The following is a 14,319-nucleotide window of genomic DNA, read 5'->3' as shown; positions in this document are numbered from 1 at the left end:
GAATGGCCTAGGACTCCACCTCACAGGAGCTGAGCCTCCTGCTGCCTGGGCTAGGGCCCGGGGCCAGGCACTCACTGGATTTGGGAATGTGAGGCGTGTGGGTCAGTCATGGTGAAGGGTGAGCACCAGGGCTCTACACTGTCTGTCTGCTAGGCCCTAGCCCTGTTCCTCCTACATTGTCCCACCCAGGACAGTCTGGCTGGTCCCTGCTAGGCAGCAGATGCCTGGACATCACTTCCGGGGGTGATTCCAGAGATGGTAACTCACAGCTGAAGCACCACGAGGCGTCTGGAGGGCCAGCAGCCGCTGCACAGTACGGAGGCCAGAGGGGCTGTTAGGGACTGGAGGGCCTCTCCACCTTAGGGCGGCTCTTTGTTTTGTGTTTTGTCTGGAGCCCAAGTTGGCCCAGCACCTACTCACAGATATTGTGATTAAACGGGTATGCCACCACACCTTCCTTCCCAGCTCTCTGCATTCTTGGTCACAGGCTAGAATGACAGGTATGCACCAACATTGGTCAAACCCAGAGCTTCATGCATGCCAGACAGGGCTTTTCACACTAAGCCCTAACCCCAGCTTGTCTGTCTGTCTGTCTCGTTGTTGTTGTTGTTGTTTTTCAAGATAGGGTTTCCCTGTGTAGCCCTGGCTGTCCTGGAACTCACTCTGTGGACCAGGCTGGCCTTGAACTCAGAAATCCGCCTGCCTCTGCCTCCCAGGTACTAGGATTAAAGGCGTGCGCCGCCACTGCCTGGCTTAACTTTCTTGTGTTGATGTAGAGTCTCCATCTGAAGCTCACGCTGTCTAAGAACTTGGCAGAATCCTCCTGCCTTAGCTTCCTGAGTGTTGAGCCTGCAGGCACATTTTACTGCTCTCTGATCAGGTTTCCAAGAACAGAATAGGGACCTGGTGTGGCCTCCTTGAAGCCCTTGTGTCTTCAGAAACCTGGAGGTCCTGAGAGGCTGCATGTGGGTGGGACCCCCACATCCTCCCCATGTGTAGAGGGACCTGAGTCAGTCTCAGAAAAGGGAGGAGCAAGGCAGGTTGAAGCCACCCTGTGTTATCCAGGCCTGTTCTCCTCTGACTTATGCTTTGCCACCCTCAGCTGCTCTAGAATACTGTTACAGCTCTCTGGAATGTGGTGGCAGAAGGAAGCCATGTGATCCTGCAGATTGACCAAGATCACTGCTTGGAGTCTGTCTCCTATCGGGAGTAGGGAGGAAAGCAGTGCCTAGCCTGTACCACTCCTGGTATGAGACACACACCTAAATGTAAACACAACAGGCTGCTAGCAGAAGGCGCTTCCATGCCCTCTGGTCCGCAGGTGCAGTGTGGTGCACACCTGACTCAGAAATTTGCTTATTACATGTATTTAGTGTATGTGTCTACTTGCACATGTGCGTGCAAAATACTGTTCTTTTGTCCAGAGGATTCAGCAGGGCGTGTGTGACAGCGCAGCCTTTAATCCCAGCATTTGGAGACAGATATAGGTGGAGCTCTGAGTTCAAGGCCAGCCTGTTCAACATAGACACTGTCCATAAAAAGTCTTTATCCACTGAGCCATCTTGCCAGTCCCCACCTGAGTTTATTCTGTCAGTGTGAGTGTCTGACTAGATGCCCTGTGGTGTACGTTCAAGACAGGAAACAGATAACTGGGGGACAGACTACAGAGAGAGCAAGTCAGTGTGGGGCAGGATGCCTAGACATGGGCATCTTGGGAGGTAGGATGACTGTAGGGCATGCTGGGAAGGATGGAAGATGTGGTGCCATGCTGTGGCTTCTAGCACGGATGGTGCCCTGCCCTGTGATGGTGGCCAAAGGGGATCATGCGAGTGAGCAGCAGGTGCAGACGTCTTCTCCACAGCCCGGCACTCAGGAGTCCAGCTCTGTGTCTCAAATGTTTACTTATTACTCTGTGTGTGTGTGTGTGTGTGTGTGTGTGTGTGTGTGTGTGTGTGTGTGTGTTGACCATGGGGTGTGTATGGAGGTTGGAGGCTGGCTTGCAGGGATCGTTTCTTTGCTCTTGTCAGCCTGTATTCTGCATGCATGTTCTTGTCATGGAGTCCCACACTGGTTTGTGCTTGGTTCTCTTCCCAAGTGTCCCTGTTCATGGCTGTGCAATATTTCAGTATGTGGGTGCTACACACCGTCTCTCGGTGGAGCCTGGGCTGTGTGAATGGTGAGGTTTTGACTTTCACCTGGAGTTTGTGTGGACCTAGCTTTGGGCACATAGCTAAAAGCAGAATTGTTGAGCCTTGTAACAGCTCTGTTTAACCCTTAAGGAACCACCAGACCCTTTCTAGGGCTTTGCCATATTGCTGGCTTGCCTGTGTTGTAAGCGCCTGGCTACTTCCTCTATAATTAATGGTGCTCAGTGGCTGCCTGGATAGGTACCCATGTTGTCCCCACCCACCCCAGGTTCACCGGTGAGCTCTTTGCCTGGTCAGAGGAGCCAGTTAGGATCACGGAAAGCACAGCCCCCAACCTCCACTTGGTCCTGACTCACCAAGCATGACCCTTGCCTTCCAGGACAGGAGGGAGCAGCAGTGCTCCACTCAGGACAGAAGGGAGCACGGGTGCTCCCTAGTGGGAGAGGAGAGGATACAGCACAGTGCAGCCAAGCCTGCTGCTGCAGAGTCCCAAAGACCGAGGACCGCCTGAGATAACCATTCTCTCTACTCTCTAAGACAGCAGCCCCCAGCCAGTGCATACCTAGGGGTGGGGTCCGTCTCCTGGGAGCCTATGAGGACACCACAGGGCTGGGCTCTCAGGATAAAGGAGGGTCTGCCCTCAGGGAGTGTGGTTGGGAGGCAAAGGCTGTGGCAGAGGAATGTCTGAGCCTTTCAGCCTCTGCAGCCTGTCAGCTGCCAACATGGAGCCAGGGCTGGCCTGCTATGCCCCTCAATCAGTCATCAGTCAATCAATCAATCAATCAGTCTCTTTCTCTCCCCCTGTCTCCCCCCTCTCCCCTCCCTCCCTCTTTCTGTGTCGGCCATCCTCTCTCTCCCTCCCACCATGTGTGTGTGTGTGTGTGTGTGTGTGTATGTGGTGTGTGTACATACATGCTTGTTTGGGTACATACCCAGAGACCTAAGGACTTTATCACTCTCTGCCTTATTCCTTTGCTTAAAAACAAAACAAGGTGGTGGTAGTGCACATCTCAGCACTCAGGAGGCAGAGGCAGGTGGAGTTCTGAGTTCTGGGCTAGCTTGGTCTACAGAGATCGTTCCAGGACAACTAGGGCTACACAGAGAGACCCTGTCTCAAAAACCAAACCAAACCAAACCGAACCGAACCGAACAGAACAGAACAGAACAGAACAAAATAGGCTCTTGGGCCGGAGATACAGCCCAGTGGTTAGGAGCACTGTCTGCTTTTGCAGAGAACCCAAGTTTAATTCCCTGTACCCACATGACAGCTCACAACCATCTGTAACTCCAGTTCTAGGGGACCCAGTGCCCTCTCTGGCTTCTGCGGGGACCAGGCATATACACGATGCACAGACAGGTACAGGCAATGCTCATACACATATAGTTAAAGTAAATACTTAAAATATGGTTTAATGTAGCACAGGCTAATCCTTGAGCTTGCTGTGTTGTTGAGGGTGACCTCAGACTCCTGACCATCCTGTGTCAGCCTTCCTAGTGCTGGGATGACAGGTGTGTACAACACCTTTGTGTCTCACCGTCCGTCTCTCACTGAACCTGGTAGTGTCTTGTAGTCACTGCTGGGGCTAGAAGTAAGTGTGGTCATGCCCAGCAGGTGCTGGAGATCTGAGTCTGCGCAGTGAGCATTCCAACCTAGTACAGCATTTCTCCAGTTCCTTTTTTTATTTGCAGGACATGGCCTTGTGTAGCTCAGGCTGGCCTCTAATTTCCTATGTAGCCCAGGATGATCTTGACTTCCCCATTTCCCTGCCCCACCTCCCTAGTGCCAGGATGGCGTGGGTAGCACTACAGCTTGTTTATGGGGTGCTGGGGATCAGACCCAAGGCTTCCTCTGTGCCTGGCGAATACCCACGCCATGGCCCCACAGCTTAGGTTTATTTTTTTTTGAGGTAGTCACACTCTATAGCCCAGGCTGGTCTTGAACTTGTTACCTTGCTTCCTCAGTTTCCCAAGTGCTGTGATGACAGGCTTGCAGAACTCAAGGCCACCTGCTAGGCAAACATTCATCACTGAGCCACATCCCCAGTTCACCCCAAAATATGAGTTCGACCAGTCCCCCAGATCACACAGTATCCATCCACCATGAGCCTCTGTGAGTGCATCCAGTTGTGACCAGACTCCCAGGTCTGGGCTTGCTGGGCAGCTGGCCTTCATAGCTGGGACTGGTGCAGAGCATGACTTCTGGCCTTGCTGGCAGTCTTGCCTCTGCCCACTGGGCCCTTTTCCCTCCCTCCTGCCAGCATCCCCAGGCAGGCAGGCTGGCTTCCCCTGGCTGGATTACACAAGCCACTGCCTGCTACTTGTGGCCTGGGCTGTGGGCAGTTACTGGAAGGCCCCCGCTCTGCTCCAGGGCTTGGCTGGGCGGCGTCCATCTCCCCTTCCTGTCTCTGGTGATTAACCTTGTGTTGCCCGCCTGAGTTCCACCACCCTCCTGGATGGTCTGGGACTCTGTTCTAGGCTGGGGGGTATGGGGGGAGCTTGGGGACCTTGATGTGCTCCAGTCTGTGTCACAGACCTGGGGCAGGGCATAGTTGTCCTGTGTCTGACCATGTTGGGCTTAGGGTTCACCACCCTCCAGCCAGGGACACCTGAGCAGGCTCTGTAGGGTCTGGCTCAGAGGGAACTTCTGGGGTTCTTCTGAGGTGTTTAGGTTTCCTGATATGCTCTCGGTGTCTGCAGTGTCTTCAGAGGTCCTGCCTGACCCTCCCTGTCGGGTCACAGTGCCAGCCTCAGCCTGTGCTACTACAGCAGCTTGATCCAATGGGCAGCGGCCATGCTATGACCAGTGCTTATGGTCACAGTGGGGCAGGAGCCACATTTTCCAGATAGGCTTGCCAGGAGTTGGGGAACCTGCACAGTCCTTTCATGATGGCTTCCTCTCCCACCACAGGATATGACATTACAACTGCCGCTGCCAGCACCACAGAGTAAGAAGTCCAGATAGCCGCCACCCGAGGGTTGCGGAGCGCCGCCTCCACCTGCCTGATGCTGGCAGTGGAACCCACCATGGATGGGGACTTCCCTCCACATGAGCTCCCACCCCCTGGAGGTGGCATCCAGCTACAGGTGATCCTTGTCCTTGATCTTGAAACCACCCCAGGGGACAAAGCAGATTTCTTGAGGGCACTCGGATCATGACAGCACTTTCTGCTCCCCAGCTGCCCTGATACCCCCATGGTCGTGATATGTCCCCGATTGAAAAAAAGGGTTGACCTCTGGGTTGATCTTGGCCCACAGCATCTTCCCCTCACGTCTCCTGCCCCACAGTTTGCCATGGAAGGAAGGGCTTTTGTTGTCTTATTGTTGGTTTTGGTTTTTTCTTTTTCTTTTTTTTTTTAATTTAAATTTTTTATTAGGTATTTTCCTCATTTATATTTCCAATGCTATCCCAAAAGACCCCCATACCCACCCCCCTTATTTTGCTTTTTCAATGCTGGGTTTCCTGTAACCCAGACTGGCCTCAAGTTTGCATGTATAGAGTGATCTTGAACTCCTAGCTCCATCTTCCGGAAGCCAGGTGATAGGCATGTCCCCACGCCCATATATGTGGGACTAGGGATTGAGCCCCATGCTTGTGTGCTGTAAACCGAGTCCTGAACCCAGACTTGCTTCTGGGTTCTTTGAGACAGGGTCTCAGTCTGTAACCCAGACTGGCCTGGAACTCATGGTTGTCCTCCTGCCTCAGCTTCCTGAGTGCTAGGATTCCTGGCAGGGGCTGCTCATGCTGTCCCAGGCCCCAAGGATGCAGGACTCCCACAGTGTTCCAGGACACAGGAAGTAAGTGGTCAGACAGGATGAGGGTAAGCCAGAGCTATGCTGTAGCGCAGTCCCAGGGACACAGGTGGGGTGACAGGGCCCTCAGGCACTGAAACAGCTATGTAGGCTGCCGCTGACCCAGGACCACACCATGCCCAGCTGCACTATCACGCGCTCCTGTGGGGGAGCATGGAAGAGGAAATATCATTAATGGAGCTTCCAGATTTTGGGGTGGTGGAAGCAACAGCGACCAATACCCATAATGTCACTTGCAACTCAGAAACCCTGGCTGGCATCCAGTAACTGTGGCCAGTAGCAAGCAGGCCATGTCCAGCTCCTAATCTCTCTACTTGGCCCTCTCTGTTCCCCGCCCACTGTTCCTTCATCCACAGCCCATAATTTACTTAATTATTTCCCTATTGTCGGGCCTTTGGAGAGAGTCCAGTTTCCTCTGTTATAAATAGTGCTGCCTTCTCCTCCTCCATCCATACTGTGGTGTGATTTCACAGGATTCCAGAGACAGAAGCAGAGGTGGTGGACTGTCAGTGGACTGAGCTGGGAGCACAGCATGTATCTATCTTATGGTGCCATTCCAGCGATATGCACTTAGGGCAGGAGCAAAGCCCCATTAGGAATAGGGATAGGTCCCCTGTTGAAGAGGTTTTGGGTGAACCTCAGCTTTTCCAGGGTACACTTTGGGCCTCAGAGCCTGGAGTCACACACACACTCCCAGCTTAATCCACTCCCAACCCCCCCAGGGTGGGGGTGGGGATTCTAGACAGGGGCTCCATCCCTGAGCCCCACCTCCATCCTCTCACTGGGGAGTTTGGGAGAGGGGGCTCTGCCTCTGAGCATGTCTCCAGCCCCTCCCAGCACAGTGTCCAGGCTCTTTTTGGAAGGGGACATACTGAGCCCTCTGGGGCCATGCACCCATACTCGGCATGTCCTTCTCTCCATCGGCCTCTCAGCAGTCCCCATGGCTCTTGTCATGTGTGGGGCAGCTGAGACCCTAGCTGACAGCCTGGTTCTCCAGGACCCCTGTCCCTTGCACACCAGGGTCTGCTTTCCTCCCACACCTGATGCCTATGTTTCTGTGTTTGCAGAACCGACTTCTGCACTGTCCTTGGTGGGGCAGTTTCTCACCGTCATTGTACCCCACCTTCTCCAGTGAAAACCAGTAAGTGTTACTGTGAGGCCTCACCCCCCTCTTTGTGAGCCCTATGTCTCATCATCTGGGTTGGAAATGGATGAGGCTGCTGGAGGATGGGCTCTGGGGCACCCAGAGAGGCCTGGCTTTTAAAGGCTTAGAAGGAGTTTGCCTGGGGAGATGCCCTGTGGTCTGAACTTCCTGGGTACTTGAGATTCCTCCTGCAAGTGTGTGTGCGTCTGCGCTTACATGTGTGCACCTGTACATGTGGAGCTGGAGGAGGTCAGTGGTGGCTAGCTCCCTCAGTCACTCACTATGGTTTTTTTTTTTTCTTTTTCCCATTTGAGGGAGGGCCTCACTCTGTATCCATGACTAGAGTTCCCTATGTAGACCAGGCTGGCATGGAACTCAAATATCCCTCTGCCTCTGCCTCCTGACTGCTAGGATTAAAGGGGGACTGTCACATTCAGTTCATAGGTGTTTTGACTGCACATATGTCTGTATATGACATGGATGCCACAGAGGCATTGGCTGTCCTAGAACTAGTGTTTATAGATGGTTGTGAGCTGCTGTGTGGATGCTGGGAATGCGGGTCCTTTGGTATGACAGCCAGTACTCTTTAAACACTGAGCCGTCTCTCTAGCCCCACGTACCTGGGTCTTTTCTTTGTTCTTTTGGTTTTGGAGTTTCTTTGGTTTCTCTGTTTAACAGAGCCCTGGCAGTCCTGGAGCTTGCTCTGTAGACCAGGCTGGCCCAAACTCACAGAGATCAGCCTGCCTCTGCCTCCTTAAAGGTGTGGGCTGCCATGCCTGACCTACCTTGATTTCTGAGCCTGGATCTGTCACACGACCTAGAGCTCACCACTCTTGGTTGTGTCTACCTCTTCCAGGGCTGAGGTTAGAGGTGTGGCCACACCCTTCTCACCTGCATGAAGCTGGCTGCCCAGTGCAGGGCTCTGGGGTGTATTATGTAAACTTAACAGCTGCACCCTGTCTGCCTTCACATTTGTCTTAGCAAACCTCCTCAGATAAGAGGTAGAGGCCTTGGGATGGCTACTGTCTCTCTGCCCCAGGACTCAAGGAGTTGGAGCTCTGAGCAGAGAAGCTCTGGGGCCCCACCCCCAGCCCAGTGAGTTCAGCCCCTCACCTGCAGGACATCATTTCTCAGGTGGGAGAGAGGTGGCCAGGAATCGACTGGCCTGTGCTCTGGCCACGCCCTCCTCACTCTTCTTGGCCATGGAGAAATAGGGCAAGGTACAAAATTGGGCAGGGAGAGGACACAGGGAGGGTCTTAGGTTGTACTTGTTTGTCCTGTCCTGGAGTCTGACGGGCCATGTAGGAAGGGCTGCTTGGTGGACTGTTTCAAGTCTGCCCTAGGATGTTCTAAGGTATGTGTCTGAAGCACAGGGCTGGATCATGACTGCCCTGTGGCTAAGCTCCCAGCAGCTAGAAGAAATGCTGTGATCCTCTGTCCCCAGGCCCATGGTCACCATTCTTACTTCTTTTTGCAGACAGTTCGTGGGTTCCACCCCATTCCTTGGTGGCCAGTCTTGCCCTGAAACCAGCTACCCCACCACAGCCACCGTCCCCAGCTTCTTCTCCAAGAGCAGCGACTTTCCTCAGGTAATGGCCACCCTCATGCCCACTGCATGGGGCCCTGAGCTGTCACTGTGGCCACTGGTCTTCAGTGGGGCTGATTGAGACAGGGCTTTGAGGCTGATTTGGACAGGGAGGATCAAGCCAGCCAGACTGGCTGTGGCATCCTAGGATTGGGGTCTGTCACTGGCCTTTAAGACTTTGCCTCGGAGTGGTGTCCGGAGCTGTATGAGGAAGGCTGAGGGCTACCAGGGTCTGTGCCCACTGCTAGGCCATCCTCACTGGACACCATAGGGTCTCATGCCTGCCTCACACTGGCACTGTGGTGGGATTTCCCCAAAGCCTCCACACAAGTGTCTGTGCTCTGTGCAGCATCTGTGGCCAAAAAGCTCACCCACAGATCACAGGAAAGAGTTGAATCCCATTCCCCATGGGACACCAGGGTGGCTACCCACCAGTCCCTCTCATACCACCCAGGGACTTGTAGCAGTGAACTGTCTAGGGGTCTCTGCTCAGCAACTGGGCAGTGGCAGACACATATCTCTAGAAATGTAAAGAGGCTCCTCAGACCACCACAAGGAAGCCACTTCTGCTAGCCCCCATCTCTCTGCCTTGTTTGCCTGAGTGTCTCTGTCTGCCTGTGTCTCTGTCTCTGTGTGTTAGGTTTCTGAAGGAATAGAACTGATGAATGAATATATGTACATGTATAATGAACATGTAGTATGTGTCACACACACATGCAGATAGATACAGACATGAGTGGCCCCTCAGTAGAGTGGCTTATTGTCTGTGCTCAGCGGTTGTCTTTAGTTGCTCAGTCCTTGAAGCTGGATGTCCCAGCAGTCCAGATCCAGTGCTGGAGTCCTGTAGGATTCCTAGGGGATGCTGGTCTTGGGTCTGCACTGGAATCCTGAAGAACAGGGTTCTGACACCAGCGAGGGAGTGCCTCACCAGCAGGGTGGATGAACCTGCCAGCGAGAGTGAGGGCAAGCAGGCAAAAAGCAAAAGCATTCTCCTTCCACACCCTCTTATGTGGGCTGCCACTGGAAGGTGTGGCCAAGGTTTAGGGGGGTCCAGGCACGAGCCTCCCCACCAGGTGTGCCCAGTGGCTTGGGTGAGTTGATTCCAGCTGTAAAGCTGGTGACCAAGATCACCCAATCAGGCTCTGTCTCTGTGTGTGTCTCCCTGTCTCTGTCTCTGCCCTCTGCCTTTGTGTCTATGTGTCTCCATCTCTCTTCTGATGTCAAAGGCCCACATCTGCCTCCCTGTGGCCAAAACTCCCAGAGGTGAGCTTCCCCGCCCCCCTCCTGCCAGCTGTACTCACGTGATCTGCTTGTCTGAACCCCATTTGTCACACACATCTGGCAAAGTGGTGGCTGCCTGTTATCTCTCACTGGCAGATGGGCATCACCATCCATTGGGTGAGCATTTATTGAATACTTGGTGTTTGTGTGTCCTGTACACACTGCCCCCTGAATGCCTGTGGAGGGGCCTACCCTTATGCCTGTCGCCCTGTCCACAGAAGGTTGGAGCAGGGGATTCTATCCTAGCCTCTGACTGTGGGCCTGAGCTTGTCACTTGCCTCTACCTCCCTCATCTCCCCAGGCCATGGATGGCCTCGGATTCCACAGAACAAGAAGGAGCCAGACCTGAGCCAAGCCTTACCACAGGTCAGAAAGGACATGAAGAGTGGCTTAAGTGAGGCCCCTGAGCTGGGGACATCTCCCTGTGGCCCTCAGAGGCCCTGCTCCGTGCCCTCTGCAGGGGAGGGGCTGAGCATCCTGGAGATGTGGGTGTGGCCCAGCCCCACCCGAGTGGGCGTGGATCCGCCTTGCAGGTGGCTTCAGGACACAGCTTTCCACAGTTTGTTCCAGTGGCAAGAAAGCGGATACCCTCATGCTACCTGTGTGCTCTGTGTGGACATGTTCCCTACCATGGTATGAACCAGGAGACAACAGAAAACCCACCTCTGCTTGGACCCAGAGCTAGGAACTAACCATGAGCCCCGAGTTTCCTGGCAGAAGAAGCAAAAAGAGAAAAGAGATGAGTCACATGACTGACCCGTACACGAGGAAAGTCTGTGGATGGCTTCCTGTGTTCTCACTCTCTACTCAGGAAGCCAGGCAGGAGGACGGAGGTTTTAGGTGTTTCTGGGCTATATCCTCAGAGTTTATCTCGAAGCAACTAGAAAACTAACAGAAAGAGAAATAGAAGAAACCAAATATTGTCTGCCATTCAGTCTGTCCCTTCCCTGTGGGTAGGAGCCTCCTGTGCACTTGCATCTTGAAAGTCGCCTCTGATGTCTGCCATCTTCTGCTCTTCGTCCTTCTGCTGTGAGCTGTGGGAACCCTTCCCACAGCATACATGTCCCACAGTGCTGCATAACTTTGACCCTTGGGGCCCCAGTATCTGCTGACTGGACCCAGCACAGCACACACTGGTCATTTCAGGATCCCACAGAGTGTCTTGAGTGCCTGACAGTCCCTGGAGCCCTGCCTTCCTTTGCAGCCGGCCCCAGCCCTCGGCCTCCTACTTCTACAAGGGAAGGGCCCGTGTACTCCTGCTCAGCCCTCCAATCTCCAGGTGGCATGGAGCCCTCCCCATAGGCTCTGATAGCCCTGCTCGGTGACCGGAACAGCTCCACAGTCCCCTGTGGGAATACCCACCCTGGGCGTGCAGGTGCGTGGCTACCCGACACCTGCTCTTGTCTCCATTCTTGAGTTTTTTTAGTTGAGACATCATGTGACTCCCAAGCTACCATGTCACCCATCCCATGAACTACCTACCATCTTTCCCTCCTTAGTCCCCAGCCCCCAAGAATCCTTTTCCTGTCTCTAGATTCTCCTGCTCTGGACATTTCCTGTTATGGAGTTCCACACAGTGTGACCTTTGTGTCTGGGTCTCTCACAGTGTCTTGAAGCCCCTCTACACTATGGCCTGTGTCTCTACCTCTCATGGCTGAGTGACACTCTGCCTATGTGCTGTCTGCTCATCTTCTGCAGAGCTTGTTTATCCATCTGACCATCGAGGATGGCAGAGTTTCCATGGGGACTTGTTCCTGTGGTTCTCGAGGACATACCCAGGAGTGGAAGTGTGGGTAGAGGTGACAACTGTAAGCTGGTAGTGAAGTCTTGTGTACTGGGTGTGGGGGCCTTGGTTCTTACCTCAGGAGGGCAGGTACAGCACACTTGGGGCAAAGCCTGTGTCATGAGAGGGGTGCCAGAGGCTGTGGGAAGGACCTGCTACCTGGAGCCATCTCTTCTGCACTCTCCCCAGGCCTCTCGGGCTGTCCCCTCCTGGAATGCCCTGGGACTCCTCTGTTCCCAGGGCTCACCCAAGCCCTGCTGCACCTTTCCTGAGGCTCCCTGTATGGATGCAAAGCCATGCAGACCCCACCTTCTTGGTCATGGTCCTGTCTCTCATTACCCCCAGCCCCTGTACAGGGAAGGCAGCCTCCAGGACCCCGGTGTGCACAGGTAGGCCCGCACCCCAGGCCTCCACTTCCCTCCAAGGCTGTATGTCCCGTAACATGCTCACTTGGCCAGCTGCTGGGAAACTAGATGAGCTCACAAGCTCAGGAAGGAGCGATGCCGCCTCCCGCCTCCCGACTCCTACCTCCCACCTCCCACCTCCCTCCCAGTGGCTGCATTGACTACTCCGCAAATGCTAGTCAGGATCAGAGGTCTGGCCACTGCCTGCCCAACAGTTTACTGGCATCGGGGGAAAAAGAGAGCCAGAGAGGGGCGCTAGCTTACAGGAAGCCACATTGGCTGCTGCTTCGTGTAAGAGGTGGGCAGTGGAGACCCTGTACATCGAATTCCATACACACTGTGGTCCAGGCTATACTCTTTTGGAGAGGCAGGAGTGGGCAGGGTGTCGGGGACTGGAGCCAAAACCATTTAAGAACCAGTCTCTCCCAAATGGTGAGCCTGGTGGCCCAGGCAATCTGCATAGTGCCTCCCTGGCCACTCCCATCATCCCAGGCTCCCATGTACCCCTGAAACTGTCTCCAGCCTCCTGTATTACCCCTTCTCCTTGTGTCTGTCCCTCAGTCTCGTAGTGACACTCCTGTAGTTGGGTAAAAATTCACCCTGACCCCGTGGGACCTCACAGTAGCTTAGTATTTCTGCAATGACTTTGTTCTCAGGAGCCGGGGCCAGACATAGGCTGTCCTAACAGGATATTTTATTGATTGATTGATTGATTGATTGTTACATGTTTTATAGTGTGCTCAGTGCAGGTTAGCCCTGAACTCATTATGTAGCTGAGAATGACCTTGAACTCCTGATCTTCACTCCTCTGCTTCCATTCATGGTTTGTATGGTGTCTGGGATAAAAACCCAGGCTCTCTGCATGCTGGGTACCAACTCTGTTAGCTCTCTCTGTTTGTTTTGTTTTTGAGATAGGGTCTCTCTACATAGGCCTGACTGTCCTTAGAAGTCATTATTTAGACCAGGCTGGCCTTAAACTCACACTCACCTGCCTCCTAAGTGCTGAGACTAAAGACTGCCAGGCCTGACTCATTTCATTTTTCTTTTTTTTTTTGGGGGGGGGGGGTTTCGAGACAGGGTTTCTCTGTGTATCCCTGGCTGTCCTGGAACTCACTTTGTAGACCAGGCTGGCCTTGAATTTAGAAATCTGCCTGCCTCTGCCTCCCGAGTGCTGGGATTAAAGGCGTGCACCACCACGCCTGACTTCATTTCATTTTTCTTAAGATGAAAGTCTTATGTAGCCCAGGTTGGCCTTGACCTGGTGACAAGGCTCCTGCCTCAGCCTCCTGAGAGTTGGGATTACATGAGCCACTTTGTCACTTTAGCAGTTGGGATGACCTGCTGGCTGCTTGCACCTATCCAGGCCAGCCCTGCCTCTCTGCACAGGAGCCTCCCATGTTAGGCAAGCAGCCCTCCCTGCCCTGCTCTATCCCCTCACTGTGGTACAGGGAATCCCCAGCCTGGCCACACAGCCCGATACCAAGTGGTCAGGAAAATGAGGAGCCAAGGCAGAAGGAGATGCAGTAGAGAATTAAACCCAAGCTCTGATGGTTCAGGCTGTCCCTCTAAGGGACATCCACTCCCACTGCCTCTGCCAGATCCAAAGACCAGTCTGGGAGTCAAGGGTGCCCACAACTCTGTCCCTGCCCTCCGTGCCCATGACTCTCACCCTGGCCATCAGCCACATCAGCAAACATCCCACCATCAGGCCTTGTACTCTAGCTTGGCCCTATCCATCAGGGTCAGCACAGGCCACACAAATGACTCTTGTGCTAAAGTCCTCATGTCCCTCGTTCCCATGTTCCCAGCTCTCCCTCATCCCAGGCTCACTGGCCCCAGCCCCTCTGAGCCCTGGGCTTGTGTTCTCTTGGCCCTTAGATCTCTCTTGGCTGACAGCTCACATGCCTGGCCTCCAGGGGCTGAGAGGCAGAGTGACCCCCTCCTGCCACCCTATCTCCTCATACCTACCCGACTCTGACCCCTGGGAGCACCCTCAGGCCTCTGTACTCTCACAGTTTGGGTGTTTTGAGACTTCAGTTTTTCATATTGGTTCCATCAATCCCTGTACACCCCTAACCCCCAAGACAGGGTCTCTCTGTGTAGCCCTGGCTGTCCTGAAACTCACTCTGCAGACCAGGCTGGCTCTGCCTCCCAAGACCTGGGAT

At 54.0% G+C, this 14,319-nt stretch overlaps 1 protein-coding gene across 8 annotated transcripts in view; it reads left to right on the top strand.

The window, feature by feature from the left end:
- Sbno2 (strawberry notch homolog 2) overlaps positions 1-14,319 on the top strand; it is a 46,702-nt gene that overhangs the window by 12,410 nt on the left and 19,973 nt on the right. For 7 of the 8 annotated variants that reach the window (XM_021173730.2, XM_029482433.1, XM_029482431.1 and 4 more), the window contains 3 exons: positions 5,056-5,231; positions 7,025-7,098; positions 8,579-8,690. In XM_021173730.2, the coding sequence (XP_021029389.1) occupies positions 5,151-5,231; positions 7,025-7,098; positions 8,579-8,690 (267 nt within the window). In that variant the 5' untranslated portion in view covers positions 5,056-5,150. Of the gene's footprint in view, positions 1-5,055; positions 5,232-7,024; positions 7,099-8,578; positions 11,343-14,319 lie in introns of all 8 variants that reach the window. The other variant, XR_003837773.1, reaches the window with a different exon arrangement.

Source organism: Mus caroli, chromosome 10, assembly GCF_900094665.2.
Source record: "Mus caroli chromosome 10, CAROLI_EIJ_v1.1, whole genome shotgun sequence".
NCBI classification, from domain to species: domain Eukaryota; kingdom Metazoa; phylum Chordata; class Mammalia; order Rodentia; family Muridae; genus Mus; species Mus caroli.
Note: the sequence above shows the minus strand (reverse complement) of the source record. Positions and strands in the feature narration are given on the sequence as shown.